Genomic DNA, 18,772 nt, shown 5'->3' with positions numbered 1-18,772 from the left:
CCATTACTATTTCTAATTATTGTAAAATTATAAAAAGTGGATATTAATAAAATATACACCGAAGCAATTCAACTATGTTTTATCTTATTTATAAATCACAAAAGCGAGTCAAAGTGTTATGTGTGAATAGTGTAAAAATCAAATGATATCAACTATAAAAACAGAAGACATATAAGGATAATCATGTGGTGAACTTGTTGTAATAATATCTCTTTGGATTTAGGATGTTATAGTTAATTGTTGTTCACTTTCCTTGAATTTGAACTACTCCTAACTAAAAAATAAAAGTTTCTTACATAGATTTTACTAATGGGGGTTTTGAGATAAGATATAGCTCTTGTAGTAAGAACTACATTACAACTGACTAAGCTTTAAAGGACATTCAATTGATACGTATTGCATGTAAATGTAAATTTACAAAAGTAAAAAGCTACCTCACTTATTTAGACGCTTTAAGCTTTTTTCCTATGATAAGGTCCGTAAGGAGACAATAGTTGTGTAAATTACTAAATTTACTTTCAAAAATAAAAACCAACCTTGTTACTAGAGTGGTTTTGCTCGAATTTGGCTCCTAAATCCTAACAACCTAATCAATAACAAGTCCATACAAGGACCCTAATGTCCAATGGTTTAAAAAGATGAGTATAAAATATTCCAAACTCGTGCCTCGATTGGATGAAATATGAAATCAAAGATCAATTTATTAGCTGATGCAGCAATAGAAGTCAAGTTACTGAACTAACATGCAATAGTGAGCCTAAATTCATCACCCACTACAACAGATTATTCATTCTACCATTTTCGGACAGTTTTCCAGACTTCTCAGCCGGGATTTCTGCATCAACATATGAAACTCTAAGATCTAGCAAAATTCACTGTTATAATCTAAGGATTTAAAGGTCTAAAGATATACATAAACTTTACAATGTGGTCTCCTCTGCACTTCTAAACTGGTATTTCAGCTGATAAATTTGAAATAGATGTAATAAAAAGGAGCACCGAGTTGCTCGTTTCTGCCAACATGCTTACTTCCAGAGTTCCAGGTAAATTTTGCCTTGATGATCTATGACTCAGCTACCATACTCCGCAATTTAGCCAAAATGTTTGATGCAGCTGAGTTCCTCGCTTCATGAGGATTTGTATGCATTGTTCCTTCAGATGAACACTCAAAATCAACCCCCTTCACGGTAACAATAGACAGGAAGCCACCTATACAAGAGAAGGCAAGAATTCAGCAGGAGAATAAAAAACACATACATTCTAATTCCAGTTTGTTGAAGATTCTTACTCTCCACCAGCTCATACTACCTCCCCCCCCCCCCCCCCCCCCCAACCCCAACCCCAACAAAAAAAAAAAAAAAAAACAAAAGAATCCCCTGATCCTCATGAATTTTTACACCTTCCTTTCATTCCTTTGAATTCGATGTTTTTCATACTGTATAAATATTTCTAATCCTTTTTTTCATCATGTTTGCATACACACAACTATGACCATGACTGCAATTTTCAAGTAATAGCTTATTGACAGTCTAATGAGCTATATTATTCGTTCCATATTTCGTGGAAACCGCAATAGCTAATTAAATTAAAGCATACAAGAAAATTAAATCAATGGAGGTACATGGAAATGAAACTGAACTTCAATTGCTTCAATATATAGATGATTATTCTGGACTTCCTCAACACCATTTTGAGATGCCAAGTACATAGACACCATATACTCCAGTGTGCTCGTTTTATTTGAAGCCTAAAAACATAGCTCCTAAGGCAAATATACCTATTCTGTATTTTTGAGATTATGAATTCATAACTGATGTTCAAGTTTGTTGTCAATAAATTAGTGAAGTGACCAGAAGGCCAGAAGGGTATCACATCTTACAAAAAAAAAAAAAAAATCAAGTTTAGGTAATACACATATAATGCCATACAGAATTTGCGACACCAACCAGCAGTATACAGCACAAATTTCAAAATGAGAAGCAACCTATCTTGTTGTATAGCATGAACAAACCTTCGGATCCTGATAAGCTGTAAGTAGGTAACATCCAATAGTTTGTATTACATATACGATCCAATTCCTGCTTTGTGAAAAGATAATACAAGTAAAAAAATTGATAAAGCTTCAATAATTCAGATAAGAGGATAACAAAATCAAAGAAAGATCCAGTATGTAATAATATCCATTACAATTAGAATTATTCTTTCACTAAAACTAATTATTGCCAAAACATAATTCTAGGTTTGTTAAGGTGGTTAATTGTTTTACAGGTTACACATTACCTGCTTCCAGTAGAGGGGAACGTATTTATGATAATGATACTTCTGACCTTGAGTAGTTGAATGGGATTTCTCTTTTTACTGAAGCATATGTTGCAAAAGTTTGGTATACAAATTGCCAATTGGAACAAGCAGTAAATAGTGAATTAACTCAATAATTTGTAAATGGGAGTTTGATTGATCCTTTTGATGCTGAAAGAAATGCGTGTTTTAGATGGCGCTCCTACATGGTAACCTATTGTTCGAGGCTTACTAAGACAGAGTATTATGCCTACATTTATCTTCTAAGTTTTCTTAGTGGTTTCATTGGTTAGGGTCTATGGCTATTTTAATTACGGAGGCCAATGAAAGTCAACAGGATCAACTAGGGAAAGTGGATTAGACTTTGACAGATACATTGACAGAACTTTCAAGACCATCGTCCCAAGTTTATGCTAGAGAAACAAATTGGAAAAAGGGAAGACATAATAATATGACCAACTACAAGGATTGTGGTTTTAAGAAAAATATATTGCTTCCTGTCCTCTACTTGTACTCTTTTGTTCACGTTCTTTAAATAACTTTATAACTAAAAAGATTACTAATATCTCTGAGGAAAAGCACAGAAACCACGAGATGAGAGGCATCATGATAGGATTTTTAAAAGTGAAAACTTACTTGACTGGGACTTAGTGCAGAGACATCGGCCTCAGAAAGTCTCTTCCTTCTTGCTACTGGAGGCAAGTCTTGGTCTTCAAGATGCAGAGCTTTTTTGTCCCCAGCTGCCCCAGAAGATTTCATACATATCTCGTTACAACCCTCCAAAATGGAGTCTAATTTCACAGCTAAATCATCTTCACTACCTGCTGAAGCATTAAGAAGAAAGTGAATCAAATAGAAATCGAAGGGCCTAACCCAATTGATTTTCTGTTTCAAATTTTCTACTACCTTTGTTTCATATTATGTGCAACAAATGAGCTTGCACGGACTCCTAGAAAAAATTTGTTTGTGAGTGTTGAATGGAAAGAAAGATAGAGATGCATGTGATGAGGAGAGAGGTAGAGAGAAATAAGAGAATAGACAACTAAAAATGGAAAGAAAACATTTGTTGCACATAATAATGTGTAGCAACCATTTTTAGTAATTGTTGCACATAATATGAAATGGAGTTAGTACTCAAAATCAAGAGCAAGAAAATGCAACTATGGGGGATCTACATCTTAGAAAAATCTGAATACAAGCAGGATCACCAACCAAAGTAATATACAAGGAAATGAACTCAACAGTTAACGATTTGTGTTGGACCAAAAATGTACTAGTTGAAGAAGATGCGGACATATTTTTAGACGTACTATTTCATTACACTAAATCTTTTTAGGTACTCTAAAAGAAATCAACAAGGGAAAGTCCCTGTGCCCCCGAGTCAGAATACTGTTGCAAGTTCTAAGATTTGTAAATTCTTTTCTTTTATATCTTCAATCATATACATATAGTAATTAATCTGATAATCAATGTTTTGTACCATTGAATCATTCAACTAAAGGGTGTATATAATTTTGTTGGTTACAGAAAAAGTAAGCTCTATGGAAATTGTTCAAAATTGTAACAAACGCCTCTCTAGTGGTAACACTACTTAAACACTAATGATGTCTACGGATATGAGATCAGTATAATGCAATGCACAAATTAAAATTTGATGAAAGAGACTTTAGCTATTTGAATGGAAATTTAACCAGTCTACTGAAATTGTAACTGGGTATGTTAGAAACTACATGCATTTATCAACAAACGATAGAATCATACCATTTAAAATAGCTTGGATGCTTCTATCACACAAAGCCATCTCATCTTCATTATTGCGAATCTGCAGGGACTACAACATAAAGACAAAACATTAAAACACCAAATCGGTAGTGCAACAAGATAGCTTCTTGCAGTATTTTAATAAATTGTAGAGGATAGTCATCAAATTTTCAGAAAAAAAAAAGACAAAATGAGAATTAATTCAACCAAAAGTCTCAGGCTGATGGTTAGCGGCTTAATCTTGTAGTTACTGACTGTAACTATTTCCTTGAAGGTTAGCTTTAGATATATACATATTTCCAATAGTCTATGCAAGGGGAGAAAGAAAAGACGAGAGATAACAGATAAATAAAAGAAAAAGAAACGTATGCTACAGGAAGTGTAATGTCCTTATCTGAACTTATAGGCCATGATTTTCCTAATACTTGTATTTTGCAGGGGGGAAATACCAAGGCCTTAGTCTCTCACAGCAGGCATAAAAGTGAATGACAAGCTTTCTTTAATGCATAACTTTGCTTTGACATAGAGCTGGATGCTTGCAGCAATACAAGCAGAGGGGTTATGGCTTGGCTATATTTATGTAAGCTTAGAGCACTATTAATTCTTAGTCTAAATTCAAGCCTTTAAACTTTAAAGGTATACATTAAAACTGTATGAAAAAGAAGTATCTGTATAGCAATCTCATAACATAATTATTTACCAAGTTTATATTATTTTATAGAAGAAGCTCAAGCAGAGTGAAACATTTTTACATCAGGATGATCAGTTCTTTGAAATTATATATCCCTTCTTCTGAATTCGCCTGTTGGGTTTAATTATCAAATTGGTTTCCAATGCAATATTGGACTCATCAAGAGTGTGCCAGCATATCTTTCACACAGGACTTGGGTTTCAGAAAGCAACTACGATTCTATTGTTAGCCATTCTATCTTCACGATAGTAAAACATATACATTCATGCACCTAATATATGGAAAGGAAAAAAACAAAACACATAGCTTAAATCAGAATTTAGACTTTCAGAGACAGGAAGCACAAATGTAAGATGGGTCCATGATTCACAAAGTTCTCAACACAAGTGAGTTTTGAACATAAGATTGCAGCCACAGTAAACACATCAAGATTCAAGAACATCGAATAACTTGGTGAACCAAGAAGGAAGTCAATCAAATTTTATTATTCCCACACATTTTGTGAAGCAAGGTCAGGCACTGGGGTCTAAGTTTCATCACATAGTTATTAATCTCACAAAAAGTACACAGTGTGGACATACCAATTGCTCTCTCTTCCTTAAAAGGACATTTAGTGCAGTATGTGATAGCAATTTCTCCTTTGAAGCAATAGTGAGCTGTAATTTGCGGAGATGCTTAAAGTCAGTATCTAAGGGAACAAGGGCATGGTCGTCTTTTTCATCTGGATCTGACATTACAGTATCAGCAACCCTATTATCAGATAAATCCTTTTCAACATCACATTCATGGGAAGATGTAACAGGAAAATCTGCCTGCAAAGTCCATATAAGATTGTTAGATAGTAGATGAAACAAAAAGGTTCAAAGAAAATACAGATAAAGCAGCTACCTATATCACATAATACTTGCCATGGTTTTCTATAAAAAGGACCTACCTTTATTTTATAGTCTACATGAAGTCAAAAATAGCAAGCATGAGGTGAGTAAATTATGGCCAGGACTGGCCACCAATTTTGACATGTGCCAACTACGGTGCCCAGCATAAGAGAAAAGTGTTTCTCAGACCCCAAGCCAGAGATATTTCTCATTAGCAGTTAACCACATATTATAAATGAACTCAAGCTACACCAGGACTGATTAGAAAACTAAAGATGTACTTGCCAAAACAGATTCACAAAAAACAAGAAACTGAAAAAGGGATTCAGAAGCAATTTCTATGGACTTTACCACAACAATAGCACCTGCAGCCAATGCAGTTTGATCAGTCTCTTGAGCTAAAATGTCCTTCTTATGGGATAAAGGAGTAGCTGTGCTCTGCTCTTGTGCCAGCCTAGGAAAATCTGTAGAAGCATCGATCATCTTGCTACCTGATGTCTTATTGGAGTTGTTGTTCTTTTGCGATTTATTTCTTTTCCTATACACAACAGGTTCAGCAGGTACCCATTTTCGGCGAGAACTATTGTTTTTTACCACTTCTGCTACTTCAGGGTGTCGGGGTTCCTCTGGATGACAGTTATCTACATTTGGAACAGTTCCCTCTTCCAAGTGATTGCTATTTCCATTTCTAACCTCTTGCGATTCAGGAATGCTCAAGAGTGGTTTCTCCTGTAAGATAGTACAATTTTTTTCAGAGGTGATCAGGAATGGTTCCTTATTTACTTGAAGGATGGTGCCATTTTTTGCAGAATTGCTCAGGAGTGTTTCCAGCATTGAAGGAGAGCCAGAGCGATTTTCAATTTCATTTGCTGCAATATGGTTTGAAAGATTTGATAGTTGTTCCGGCCTTATGTGAACACTTTTGCAATTTATATCATCCTTTGGCACTTCAACATGTCGTGAAGAATTTTGGGGAATGTGTGAAGGATTTGATAGTTGTTCCGGCCTTGTGTGTAAACTTTTGCAACTTCCATCATCCTTTGCTGCTTCAACATGTTGTGAAGATTTTTGGGGCGTGTGTGAAGGATTTGATGGTTGTTCCGGCCTCATGTGAAAACTTTTGCATTTTCCATCATCCTTTGCGGCTTCGACATGTTGTGAAGAATTTTGGGGCATATGTGAAGGATTGGATAGTTGTTCCGGACTTATGTTGCAAGTTCCATCATCCTTAGCCACTTCAACATGTTCTGATGAATTTTGGGACATTACCCTACTACCATGCAAAGGAATTTCTTTTACAAACATATATATAATTATAACAAATACTAAGTATGATGTTCGATGAGACAACGATAAACTGAATATTCCTACCCCATCAAAAACATGACTCACACAAACCAACATTCAGTTTGCTAAATGTGAGTTTTTCCCATATTTGATAAAAATTAAAAACGAAAAGGGAAAAAAAATAAAGGTAAACAAACCAAAATTTCTCCTCACCTATATCTATGTCAGTGATTGCCTCATTTATGAGTGTAAAAATGATGTACGTGAGTGTGTCACCTATATAAAAATAGAGTTGGGAGTCCTACAGTCTCCATCTCAGACTCCCAAAAAACTCGAGGCATCTAACACCCTCAATTGTTTTAAGAGATTACTTGATCTTAAGCACCCGATATCAAAAATTACTAGGTTCCGAACGGAGTCAACAAAGCCATTACCCTCCAAAAGAGATATTTTAGCACTACACAAAATCATTAAGTAAATCAATTATTTGTTTAACCAAAAAAAAAAAAAAAAAAAATTATTTGAAATTAAAGTTTAAAAATAGGGAGCAAACTAACATTACAAGTAAAAGCTACACTAACAATTACCACCTAAACATTAATGTTTCCTCCACCTGTCCATTCGAGCATATTTCCCCAGGCCCACATTTTACACATCAGAAAACATATACTGCTTAAAACCGCCAAAAAAGGAGTTTCTGGATAATCATTCATAATGTCATCACAATTCACAAATGCTGACTTAAGGAATTAATAAGCATACCTAGTGAGGCAATCTGACACTTTATCGGCAAATGGCAACAAGTGAAAATATTCGACAACAGGTGTAAATATCCAACTGATGGAATCTTTTCTTACCAATGGACCTTGCAAGCTGCATCAACAACAAAATCACTGCTCAAAAGTGGAAGTAGTATATTAAGGTAACTTTATTCCCTTACTCCAAAAGTCCAAATCATAGCATCTTGAAGAAATTATCTATACCGACCCATAAATTCTCTTACTGCACTAAGTTAAATATTAGCTTGCAAGTTTCAGAGCCCGGGGGATCTGTTGACACTAGCACCCCAAAATATGTAAACCCAAACGAATTAACAGGCACAAGAACTTCATCTTATAAAAGATGTGATTCTTTATTTAAGGTGTTTTCAGGATATACATGTCATAACTTATATATAATGATTGCTTCAAGCCCTAAAGAGGAATCCCAAAGAGGAACAACTAATAAAACTAAATATGTTTCAACTTTCAAGTCCACTCTTATCACCCACGGAGAGGAACAAATACCAGTCAATTCTTCGCACTTTACCCACAAAAAAATTGAATAAATGATGGGATTGAGTATCACAATAGAGGTGAATGGTCAGCCAACCCTTCCACATCAGAAATGAGTCACACACAGAGCATAAACTCTGCTAGCATCTTCAAGATTCCAAGAATATGACACCCATATCCCATTATGACAACTTGACAAGAGTAAAAAAAACTGCCCGGCACAAAAAAGAGGAAGACAACATCAGTCTTTAAATCTGGACTCCTATTGATTGGTATGAGTCACATGACCAATTTCAATAGGCTCAAGCTTAGTCTTTTGAAAATGTATGATATCAGGACAAACACTAATGGTGTCTTCAATAAGACCTCTCTTCTACGAGTGCTACCAGTCTCCAAGAACCTAATATTACAAATGAGGAACTTTAGTAGACATAATAGTTATTCCTCCCTACCTAGGCTTTCCCTATATTCAACTTCATACACCCATCATTGAAGCTCTCTGAATTCTTCTTCCTAGGTAACCTAGAGAAACACAAAGACCATCATCTATTGTTAAACATCTTGCCCAATGATACATTGATACATAGTAAGGAATAAGAATTGTCTTCTACCATTTGACTAAATGATTTATCCCATATCTGAGCTATGCGAACTGAGACCGTAATCTGTACAATTTCCAAATTTGCTCACATATTAAATCCCATATTGCATTACCTTTTCCCCACAGAAATAGCTAGCAGAAAACCAGAAATAGAAATGTTAAGAACTAGGGCCAAACCTGTCCATGACATCATTTATTGGAACCAGATTCGCGTGCTGATTGGTTTGCGTGCATTGCATTATAAATAAGCGAACAGCTGTCTTTGGTTTGCTTGTAGAATATACCAAGTGGGTCTCCAAGATTTTAAGATCACACTGATTAATACCTGTTCCTCGTGCAAAAGAATGACAACATAACTACATAAGAATTTAAAAGATAATACAGAAAAAGATGCACTCCTAGGTTGGCCCATGTAGTAACAAGAAAAGGCTGGAAATCTATTAGAAAGCTGGTATAGTATATTTAAGATAAATATGAATGAAACCTCTAATCATGAAGGAAAAACCTACCCCCTGATATATACACTTGACTAAACCAGCATGTATCCTTCAAAAGGTCCAAAATTTCAAAAGGAAGTATATATGATAAAGCGATATACTTTATAAAGCAAGATAGAGTCGCTAACACAGGAATCAGACACACACCCAACACCAAGAAAAAAAAATAATCATACAAACTTCTTAAATGAAAAGCCATGCAAACATAATAGCGTACCACATGTTTCTTTGACTGCTAAGTAGGCAAGCTGCTGAAGACCAATAACATCAGCAGTTTGATTCTCTTTCGAAGCCTTTTTAATGACTCGTTTCTTTTTATTTACAGCTTCTGATCCTTGACTAGGACCATTAACCTCTTTTTCGATTGTTGACCATACTCCCTGTGTGATGGAACCATGGAACAAATAGCAGTTTTCTTTTCTGTAATCAATTAAGAAAACAGCAACTTTGGCAACAGGCCAACCTTCAATGATCGGGTAGTTGCTAGATGCATCTAAACTTTTGGAAATGTCACAAGCATTCATGATCGCTTTCTCGGTCAATGAAAGATGTTCATCTATATGTTCCAGCTCAGCATCTGTCCTTTGCATGAGCTTAAAGTATAATTGCAAACTTGGTTTCAGAACCACAGCCAGCTTGCAGAAAGACTGAAAATCCAAAAATTTGAGATCTGGATGTTGTATTCTGTGGTGGTAATTGTACAGCACTACTACTGCATGCACCTATGTCAGCATTAAATATGGCAATTAGCAAAAACAGAAACCATATAAAATTCAGTACTGATACTAATACATTACTCATATGTCGATCTTAGACTATTCATATAAAGTATCTAACTAGACAATCTATTTTAAGCTGCATAATGACAGCCTTCATTTCCCAACTACCAAAAAAGGGAATAGACTGAGAGGGAGGGGTTTTCTTCTCTTATTATTCTGTGTGTATGTGTGTGCATACACACTCTGAAGTACTCTAACTTCACTCCCGGCGTCTGATCACTTAAAGTCAAGAAACAGAAAGTAGTATCATTTAAGCAACCAAATTATCCGCACGGAAATCTTGAATACAGTAACAACCATAATGCTAATACTCAAAAATATTATGTCAATTCATCCATGAGGACAAAGTTAATTACTGTAGTCAACCAAATGAGACTTATTATAGATACTAAAAGTCTGATTATCTAAGATGTTGGCTTTCAAATTAATGTACAGAATCATTGGTACAGAGAAAGAAATTTGTTCCACAAGATATACAAGCCAAAAACATCTAAGTAATAATCATCCATCATGAATTACTTTAATCACTTAAACAACCATTTGCGAACTTTGTTAAATTGCAGAATGCAATAGAATGTACATGAGAATTATAAAAAAAAGGTTTCTTTTGTTTTTTCATTTAGTAATAAATAAGGCCCAAACTATACTTTAAATTAATAATTTCATCTGGAAAACTCATCCAATACTTTTGGCATTATTGCAGCCACAATATTAAGAATGTTAAGTATCAATTTTTGCAGTTCAGAATCAACACGCTCAACACTTTAAAGAGAGCGAAAGTGCAAGAAAATTAATGCAGACTTGATACTGAACCAAAAGTTTCCCCGTTTTCTACCAGATTTTTGGCGATTTAAAGAGTTAAACATAATATTTCCTTTGAATGTTGGCTTGGAATTAACAATTTAAGTCAACCATTAAAGTCCTACCTTAATTGAAACAACCATAAATGAAGCTCCTAGTAGCACAAGCTTTATTTCATTTTTTTTTTCCCTCTTACAACAAAACATACAAATTTATCAAATCTTGGCAAGTTAACAAGTAGGGGGCATCATCTATTTGCTACAATAGAATTAAGAAGGGCCTGAAGTGATTGAACAAAAATCAATTTAAGAGCCAGATTATGGTTTTGTCTTATCCTATTATCATGTGACCATGCCTTGCAGGAGAGCTATAAACGCAATCTATATAGATTACTACTAAACTACAAAAATTTGTAGTAATCAGGAAGGCCCCATCACATCCCAACTTTTATAATGAAAAGAATTATATGCAAGCCTGATTAATAGTCAATATAGGTTATCATGTTATAAGCCTCCATCCTAATCAATAACATTATTCAGATTTTTCAATACTTTTTATAGTATAGGATATCATTCATTTAGACGGAATCTCTTTAATCAAAACTTCTACAGAGTATAATTCACGAGTGATGATCTTCAACTTCTTTTTACCAATCCTTGATTTACTTATAAAATGTACTTGTAGCAAAATCTAACCACAGATTCTCAAAAGTTGCTTTTGCATTTCTATCTTTAAAGACAAACAGACATTACTCAGAGCAGAAACACTACGAGATCTACCTATGCCATGATTCAAATCCTTCTAATGAAGGACAGAATATTAGGTTGTCATACAGCATTACATGTACAAGGCTCAAATTAACAACTACAAAAAAGAATATCCATATGAATCCTACAAAACAATTGACTAGGTACTACACCACCTTCATGAGTAAACAATAAGAAAAAATTGCAAATTTTAAAAAGGAGAATTTCTCTCAATCATGTCCATTCAACAACAGACCCTTAATAACCAAGAGATTATTATTGCTCTAATGCTGATTCCGAGGACAATCAAAACCCTTTAGCAGCATTAAAAGAAATCACATCCAAAATTCCAAAAAAAATAAAACACCAGACAAACAACCCAAAAAGAAGTACTAAATAAACAAAATTAGCCCATAAAGGATGATCAACCTGTTTAGCAACCAAAACTTCCTGAGAGAGAGTTATAGTCTCTCTTGAAGTTGTTCTTGCAGGAAGCAATGGATCAACCAGGAAATCCAGCAAAGCCAGAACAGCACCCTCAGTGGGACCCATTTCCTCTGAAGATGAATGCATTCCAAGCATCAAACCTACACACTACAATGCAGATACAACAAACATCAAAATTCACCCAAAATAATCCATAAAACTAGGATTATAGCATCAAGTTAGTAAATGGGGACACATTAAAATAAGCAAAATTAGGCAAAAAAAAATTATGGGTCTCTTACATTAGTAGCAAAAAAAATAAATCAACCCCAATGTCCAAGTCAAAAACTTTTGGAGAAAAGGAGAATTGGGAAATGCAATTCTCTAGATTTTCAGCAAATCATTTAAAAAAATAAACATAAAATAATTCTGGTATAGCAAAACAAAGCAAACCAAATGCCCAAATCAAAGAATTCAACAAAAATTGAAAAAAAAAAATAAAATAAATAACAAAAAAATTAATATAAATAGAGAATTAGGTGATGCAATTTTCTGGTCTTTCAGCAAGCCATTATGAAGGACACATCAAAATATGCAAAGTTAGGCAAACATGATTACTGGGTCTTACCTGCAGTAGCAAAACAAAACAACCCAATTCTATCAAAATAAAAAATAAAACAAAATGAAGTAAAATAAAATAAAAACAAACCAAAATCCCAATTCTATCAAACAATTCTGTAAGAAACTGATAATTGAGCAATGAAATCTTCTACCCTTAAGCAAAACATTTTAAAGAACATATTTTTAAAATAAAATTAAAAAGAAGACACCAAAATAGGCAAAAAATAATTCTGGGTCTTACATAAAACAGCAAAACACAACCCAAATGCCCAAATCAAATAATTTGTAAACAATTTAGAGAATTGGGCACTGAAATCTTCAATTTTTACAGCAAAAGAATGAATTTTTACAGTCTTAAAGTAGCGAAATTGCTTGAAATTTACCCCCAAAGATCAGTCTACTAGTAACAGCAATGAATAGGAGTGGTTGAGTGAAGTGTGGTAACAGAAGAAGAAGAGAAACTGAAAGAGACAAGTGAGTAAGAGTGCTTTGGAATTCGTACCAACAAAAAAAATTAGAGTAAATTTGGTAGGTGTTAAGAGTTAATTAAATTAGTCAAGGTGTGAATGTCCACACTCCAATTCTTCATTGCATTTAATGTAGTAGCCAACCCTAATTGTCACCCTCTAAGGTTATAGCCCACAATGTAATAGTGGTTCTTACTACTATAAATAGCCATGTAATTTCACTTGTATGATGCACAAAAATATTACCAAGAGTAATACATAAAAGTAGTAATACTTCTCTTATTACCTTCTTCTCTTAATCCTCTAATTTCTATATATTTCATAACACGTTATCAGCACCATCTTCAATCAGGTATACTTATACCGATTATCCAATTTTTACAAAGATTCAATTTCCTTCACAAAATATATTTTGAGGAGTATGCTCTATAGTTGCCCATATGGGATCCTCTATACCAGAAACTCACAATATATTTCTCCACAAAATTACTCCACATTATTAGCCATGTTGATTAAAAATGAGGATATCAATACATACCTTATTTATGATACTTAGTTTGGTAACTCTCATGCATGGTTATAGAAAGTAATATATAATTACTTTTGCATGTGGAAATATTTGTTGTATGCATGTTAATAGAGTAAATTTCATGGTCACACAAATCATGTTTATACTTACTTACTTGTGCATAATTACTAAAATGAAAAAAATGATGCAGCCTTTATATTTATTTAATTTTTTAGATTACACACTTTTATGTTTCTTTCAGTTTTCGAACCCTTGACCTCATGAATAGATTAGGGTTCTCGGACCACTACGGCTTGCATCCCAGTGTGATACTTATTTACGTTTGTAAATATTAATAGTTTGATTACGATTATTTTACCAGTCTACTAGAACATTGTATGATATTTTTACAGTAGTGTAAAGCTGAAACGGATAATTTACCCCCCTATAAAAGGCGGATTACACCCCCTTATTTCACCATACAAACCTTATCCCCTCCTTAAACTTTACCCAAATTATCTCCTCTTCTTCTTCCTCCATTTACACCGGTCATACACCATGTTCCCCGTCGACAACCGACAACCACCACACCCCTTTACTTTCGAAGAAGATTTAAGGAAATTAAAACTATATTTAGTTTTAATTATGGCCCTAGTAGTTTTATTAATGGCAATGATGATTTTCATCATTTTACATAAGTAGCGCTCGGTTTTTCGACAAAGAGAATTCATGCATGTAATCTCCGTAGTACTTCAAGTTTTTTTTGTCTTCTAGGTAGATTATAAGTGCATTTTGTTATAATAAATATTTCTTTTGTCTTATCATTAATGTATGTCATTAATATTATTATTATTATTATTATTATTATTATTATTATTATTATTGTTGTTGTCGTTGTCGGTGATGTAGTGATAGTAGTAGTATTTATTGTTATTGTTATTATTATCATTGTTATTGTTATTATTGTTGTTGTCATTGTTTAACTAACGTAATTATCATGTTTAATTTTAGCTTAACTTTATGTAAATCATAATAATAACCCAAGGGGGAGAAGCAAATATGTTTTAAATGGATTATTATTATGATTACAATTTGATTACTTTAATTATCACTTGCTTAATTGGCTTAATAATAATTACCTATTTGATTGTAGTTAAAATGGGAGACTTGATGAAAAGACAATTTGACGTATTAGACTTGTCTGGACATAATTATCTTGAATGGACAGTTGATGCCCAAATGAATTTGAAGGCTCAGGGATTGGAACATACAATCAAAGAAATTACCATCCCAGGAAACGAAAAAGATGCCCCTGCTCAAGTTAAAGTTCCAACTGATCAAGAGAAAGCAAAAGCTATAGTTCTCTTAAGGCATCATTTACATAACAGTTTGAAAACTGAGTATTTAATGGTGGAAAATCCCAGAGAACTATGGGATAGCTTGAAAGGAAGATATGACCACCATAAAAGGGTACTCCTTCCTTCAGCACAATTTGAGTGGACAAACCTGAGATTTCAGGACTTTAAATCTGTCAGTGATTATAATTCATCATTATATAAAATCGTATCAATATTGAGATATTGTGATCAACCAGTCACTGAAGTACAAATGATAGAGAAAACACTCTCTACATTCCATGCTAACAACATTGTATTGCAACAGCAATACCGTGAAAGAGGCTTTGCAAAATATTCTGAGCTTATTTCTACAGTATTGGTTGCTGAAAAGAATAATGATCTTCTGTTGAAGAATCACAACCTAAGACCAACTGGGTCTCAAGCATTCAATGAAACAAATGTTGTAGAAAGCTCAAATCCACCCGAGACAAATGTTGCTCATAGAGGTGGACGTGGAAAATATAATAACCGTGGCAGAGGTCGTGGAAATTTCCGCGGACGTGGCCGTGGACGTGGTTATGGCCGTGGTAGAGGCCAATTTCCCCCTAGAAACAACACTCAAAGGGGGCATCAACAAGGAAACAAAAATCAAGCCACCACAAAAGGAAAAGACACATGTTATAGATGTGGCATGACTGGACATTGGGGACGTACTTGTCGTACGGCCAAACATCTGGTAGAACTATACCAGGCTTCCATTAAAGGGAAAGAAAAACATGCCGAAACAAATTATGTTAATGAAGAAAATGTCCCTGGAATTAGCCTTGATGTGTCTGATTTCCACATAGACAATGGTGAAGCTAGTGGTGAATTTATCTTTGGAGAGAATAATCATGTTTAGATAATTCATCAATTACTATGATATGTATTATGTTTTCATTATGTACTTTTCTTGTATGTTTTTTTTTCATGTTCAAGTTATGTACTCTTAATTATTCATTATTAATAAAGTACGTCCAGTTTAATTATCTTAAACTAATCTTATACTTATTATTTTATGAAGATATGGATCTGCCCGAAGTTGGTTCCAAATTTCAATGCCTTTTGGACAGTGGAACAACACACACTATTCTGAAGGATAGAAAATATTTTTTAAAGTTAAAATTATTTCAAGCAAATGTTAATACCATTTCTGGGTCAGCCAAGCTAATAGAAGGTTCTGGAAAAGCTTGCATAATACTCCCAAATGGAACAAAATTAATCATTATTGACGCTTTATATTCGAGTAAATCTCGAAGAAATCTTATAAGTTTTAAAGATGTGCGTCAAAATGGTTTTCATTTAGAAACAATGATAGTGGATCAAAAAGAATATTTATGCCTCACGGCAGAAAAACATGGCAAGAAACATGTGTATGAGAAATTGCCAGCATATTCTTCAGGGTTATATCATATAGATATACGACCAGTTGAAATAAATTTGATATCTAACCAGAAGTTAGATAATAAGAATCTGCTAAATTTATGGCATGATCGTTTGGGTCATCCTGGTACAGGAATGATGCACAAGATTATAGCAAATTCAGTAGGACATTCAATTAGGAATGTTAAAATCCCTCGATCAGATGAATTAACATGCTCTGCATGTTCACTTGGCAAATTAATAATAAGACCATCTATGAACAAAATTGCTACTGAATCTCCAACATTTTTAGAGAGGATTCAAGGAGACATTTGTGGACCAATTAATCCTGCATGTGGACCATTCCGATATTTTATGGTATTAATTGATGCCTCAACTCGATGGTCACATGTAAGTCTCTTATCCAGTAGAAATGTTGCTTTTGCAAAACTCCTTGCTCAAATTATTAAACTAAGAGCACAATTTCCAGACCATACAATAAAAAGAATAAGGCTTGACAATGCAGGGGAATTTACATCCCAAACATTTAATGATTATTGTATGTCGATTGGAATTGTTGTAGAACATCCTGTAGCTCATGTTCATACACAAAATGGACTTGCTGAGTCATTAATTAAGAGACTACAATTGATTGCAAGGCCATTATTGATGAGATCAAAATTGCCTTCATCTGCTTGGGGTCATGCCATAATACATGCGGCAACTCTAATTAGGTTGAGACCAACTGCTTATCATAAGTTCTCACCACTACAATTAGTTTTTGGTCGAGAACCTAATATCTCACATCTAAAAATTTTTGGTTGTGCGGTGTATGTTCCTATTGCTCCACCCCAACGAACAAAGATGGGTCCACAAAGAAGGCTGGGAATTTATGTTGGGTTTGAATCACCCTCCATAATTAAATATCTTGAACCAATGACCGGTGATTTATTTACGGCCAGATTTGCCGACTGTCATTTCAATGAGACAGTATTCCCAGCCTTAGGGGGAGAGAAAGTGGACCCACGAAAGAAAGAAATAGAAATCATTTGGAATGCAACACAATTGTCAATGTTTGATCCACGAACAAATATGTGTGAACAAGAAGTTCAGAAAATTGTTCATTTACAAAGCATTGCAAATCAGCTGCCTGATGCATTTATAGATGCAAAGAAAGTGACAAAATCACATATACCAGCTGAAAATGCCCCTGCACGAATTGAAATTCCTTCTGGTGATAAGATCATTGAAAATGAATCTCTAGCACGCCGAAAGCGTGGAAGACCACTTGGTTCAAAAGACTCTAAACCAAGAAAATTAAAAAGACCTGATGAGATCGACAATATTCCCCTTACAGAAGGTCAAGAAAGACAAAGTACAGATAAGAATAGAGAAAAAGATGATAATCCGAAAGGGGATGAACAAGATGACCATAACATCGATAACAATGAAACTTCAATAAATTTTGTTTCTACCAGGAATTATTGGAATAGAAATGATGTTATCGTAAATGAAATATTTGCATATTCCATTGCAATTGAAATGGCATCTGACGAAAATGATAGTGAACCAAGAACAGTGGAAGAATGTCGTTGCAGGCATGATTGGCCAAAATGGAAAGAGGCAATGCAGACAGAGTTAAAGTCACTCGAAAAACGAGAAGTGTTTGGAAAAATAACCCTTACACCAGAAGGTGTAAAGCCAGTTGGATACAAGTGGGTATTTGTGAGAAAACGAAATGAGAAAAATGAAATTGTAAGATACAAGGCAAGACTTGTAGCCCAAGGTTTTTCTCAAATTCCAGGGATTGATTATGAGGAGACATATTCTCCCGTAGTTGATGCAACTACGTTAAGATTTTTGGTAAGCTTGACAGTCTCAGAAGGACTAAAGATGCGATTAATGGATGTAGTAACCGCATATTTATATGGGTCACTCGATACAGATATTTATATGAAAGTCCCAGATGGACTAAAATTACCAGAAAACCACAAGCCTAGACATTTACTTTCCATAAAATTAAAAAGGTCACTTTATGGATTGAAACAGTCTGGGAGGATGTGGTATAATCGTCTTAGTGAATACCTTATGAAAGAAGGGTTCAAGAATAATCAAATCAGTCCTTGTGTTTTCATTAAGAGATCACAATCAGGGTTTGCAATTGTTGCAGTTTATGTTGATGACTTGAATATCATTGGAACCCCAAATGAACTTGAAAGAACTGCAAAATACTTGATGAAAGAATTTGAGATGAAAGACCTTGGACAAACTAAATTTTGCCTTGGATTGCAAATTGAGCACTTAAATAATGGTATTTTCGTCCATCAGTCTAACTACACCGAAAGAGTGTTAAAACGTTTTTTCATGGACAAAGCGACCCCAACAAACACCCCGATGATTGT

The 18,772-nt window shown here is 34.3% G+C and overlaps 1 protein-coding gene across 6 annotated transcripts; it reads right to left on the bottom strand.

Moving 5' to 3' along the window:
- Window positions 1–676: 676 nt before the first annotated feature.
- LOC145582890 (uncharacterized) lies at window positions 677–13,180 on the bottom strand. 6 transcript variants are annotated; one of them, XM_081639930.1, is made up of 11 exons: window positions 13,041–13,180; window positions 12,040–12,204; window positions 9,502–10,006; window positions 8,965–9,112; window positions 7,675–7,785; window positions 5,977–6,898; window positions 5,332–5,562; window positions 4,060–4,129; window positions 2,935–3,122; window positions 2,012–2,078; window positions 677–1,209 (listed from the first exon to the last, which is right to left on the bottom strand). In XM_081639930.1, the coding sequence occupies exons 2-11, from the start codon at window positions 12,190–12,192 to the stop codon at window positions 1,064–1,066; spliced, it is 2,541 nt and encodes an 846-aa protein (XP_081496056.1). In that variant the 5' UTR covers window positions 12,193–12,204; window positions 13,041–13,180; the 3' UTR covers window positions 677–1,063. The 6 variants fall into 6 exon arrangements, with proteins under 6 accessions (XP_081496056.1, XP_081496059.1, XP_081496060.1 ...); XM_081639933.1 differs by having other exon boundaries at window positions 2,935–3,119; XM_081639934.1 differs by having other exon boundaries at window positions 5,977–6,895.
- Window positions 13,181–18,772: the final 5,592 nt, after the last annotated feature.

This window comes from Chenopodium album, chromosome 15 (genome assembly GCF_948465745.1).
Source record: "Chenopodium album chromosome 15, dcCheAlbu1.1, whole genome shotgun sequence".
Taxonomy (NCBI): domain Eukaryota; kingdom Viridiplantae; phylum Streptophyta; class Magnoliopsida; order Caryophyllales; family Amaranthaceae; genus Chenopodium; species Chenopodium album.
The sequence above is the reverse complement of the archived record's forward strand: the minus strand, read 5'-3'. Positions and strand labels throughout refer to the sequence as shown.

What these genes read in the sequence shown, in the direction of transcription:
- LOC145582890 (XM_081639930.1), bottom strand. Translation starts at nt 12,192, where the DNA reads ATGCTTGGAATGCATTCATCTTCAGAGGAAATGGGTCCCACTGAGGGT. An exon ending in AAGTTTTGGTTGCTAAACAG is followed by an intron (nt 10,007 to 12,039) that starts GTTGATCATCCT and finishes ATGCTGACATAG; the next exon opens with GTGCATGCAGTAGTAGTGCT. An exon ending in AGCAGTCAAAGAAACATGTG is followed by an intron (nt 9,113 to 9,501) that starts GTACGCTATTAT and finishes CACGAGGAACAG; the next exon opens with GTATTAATCAGTGTGATCTT.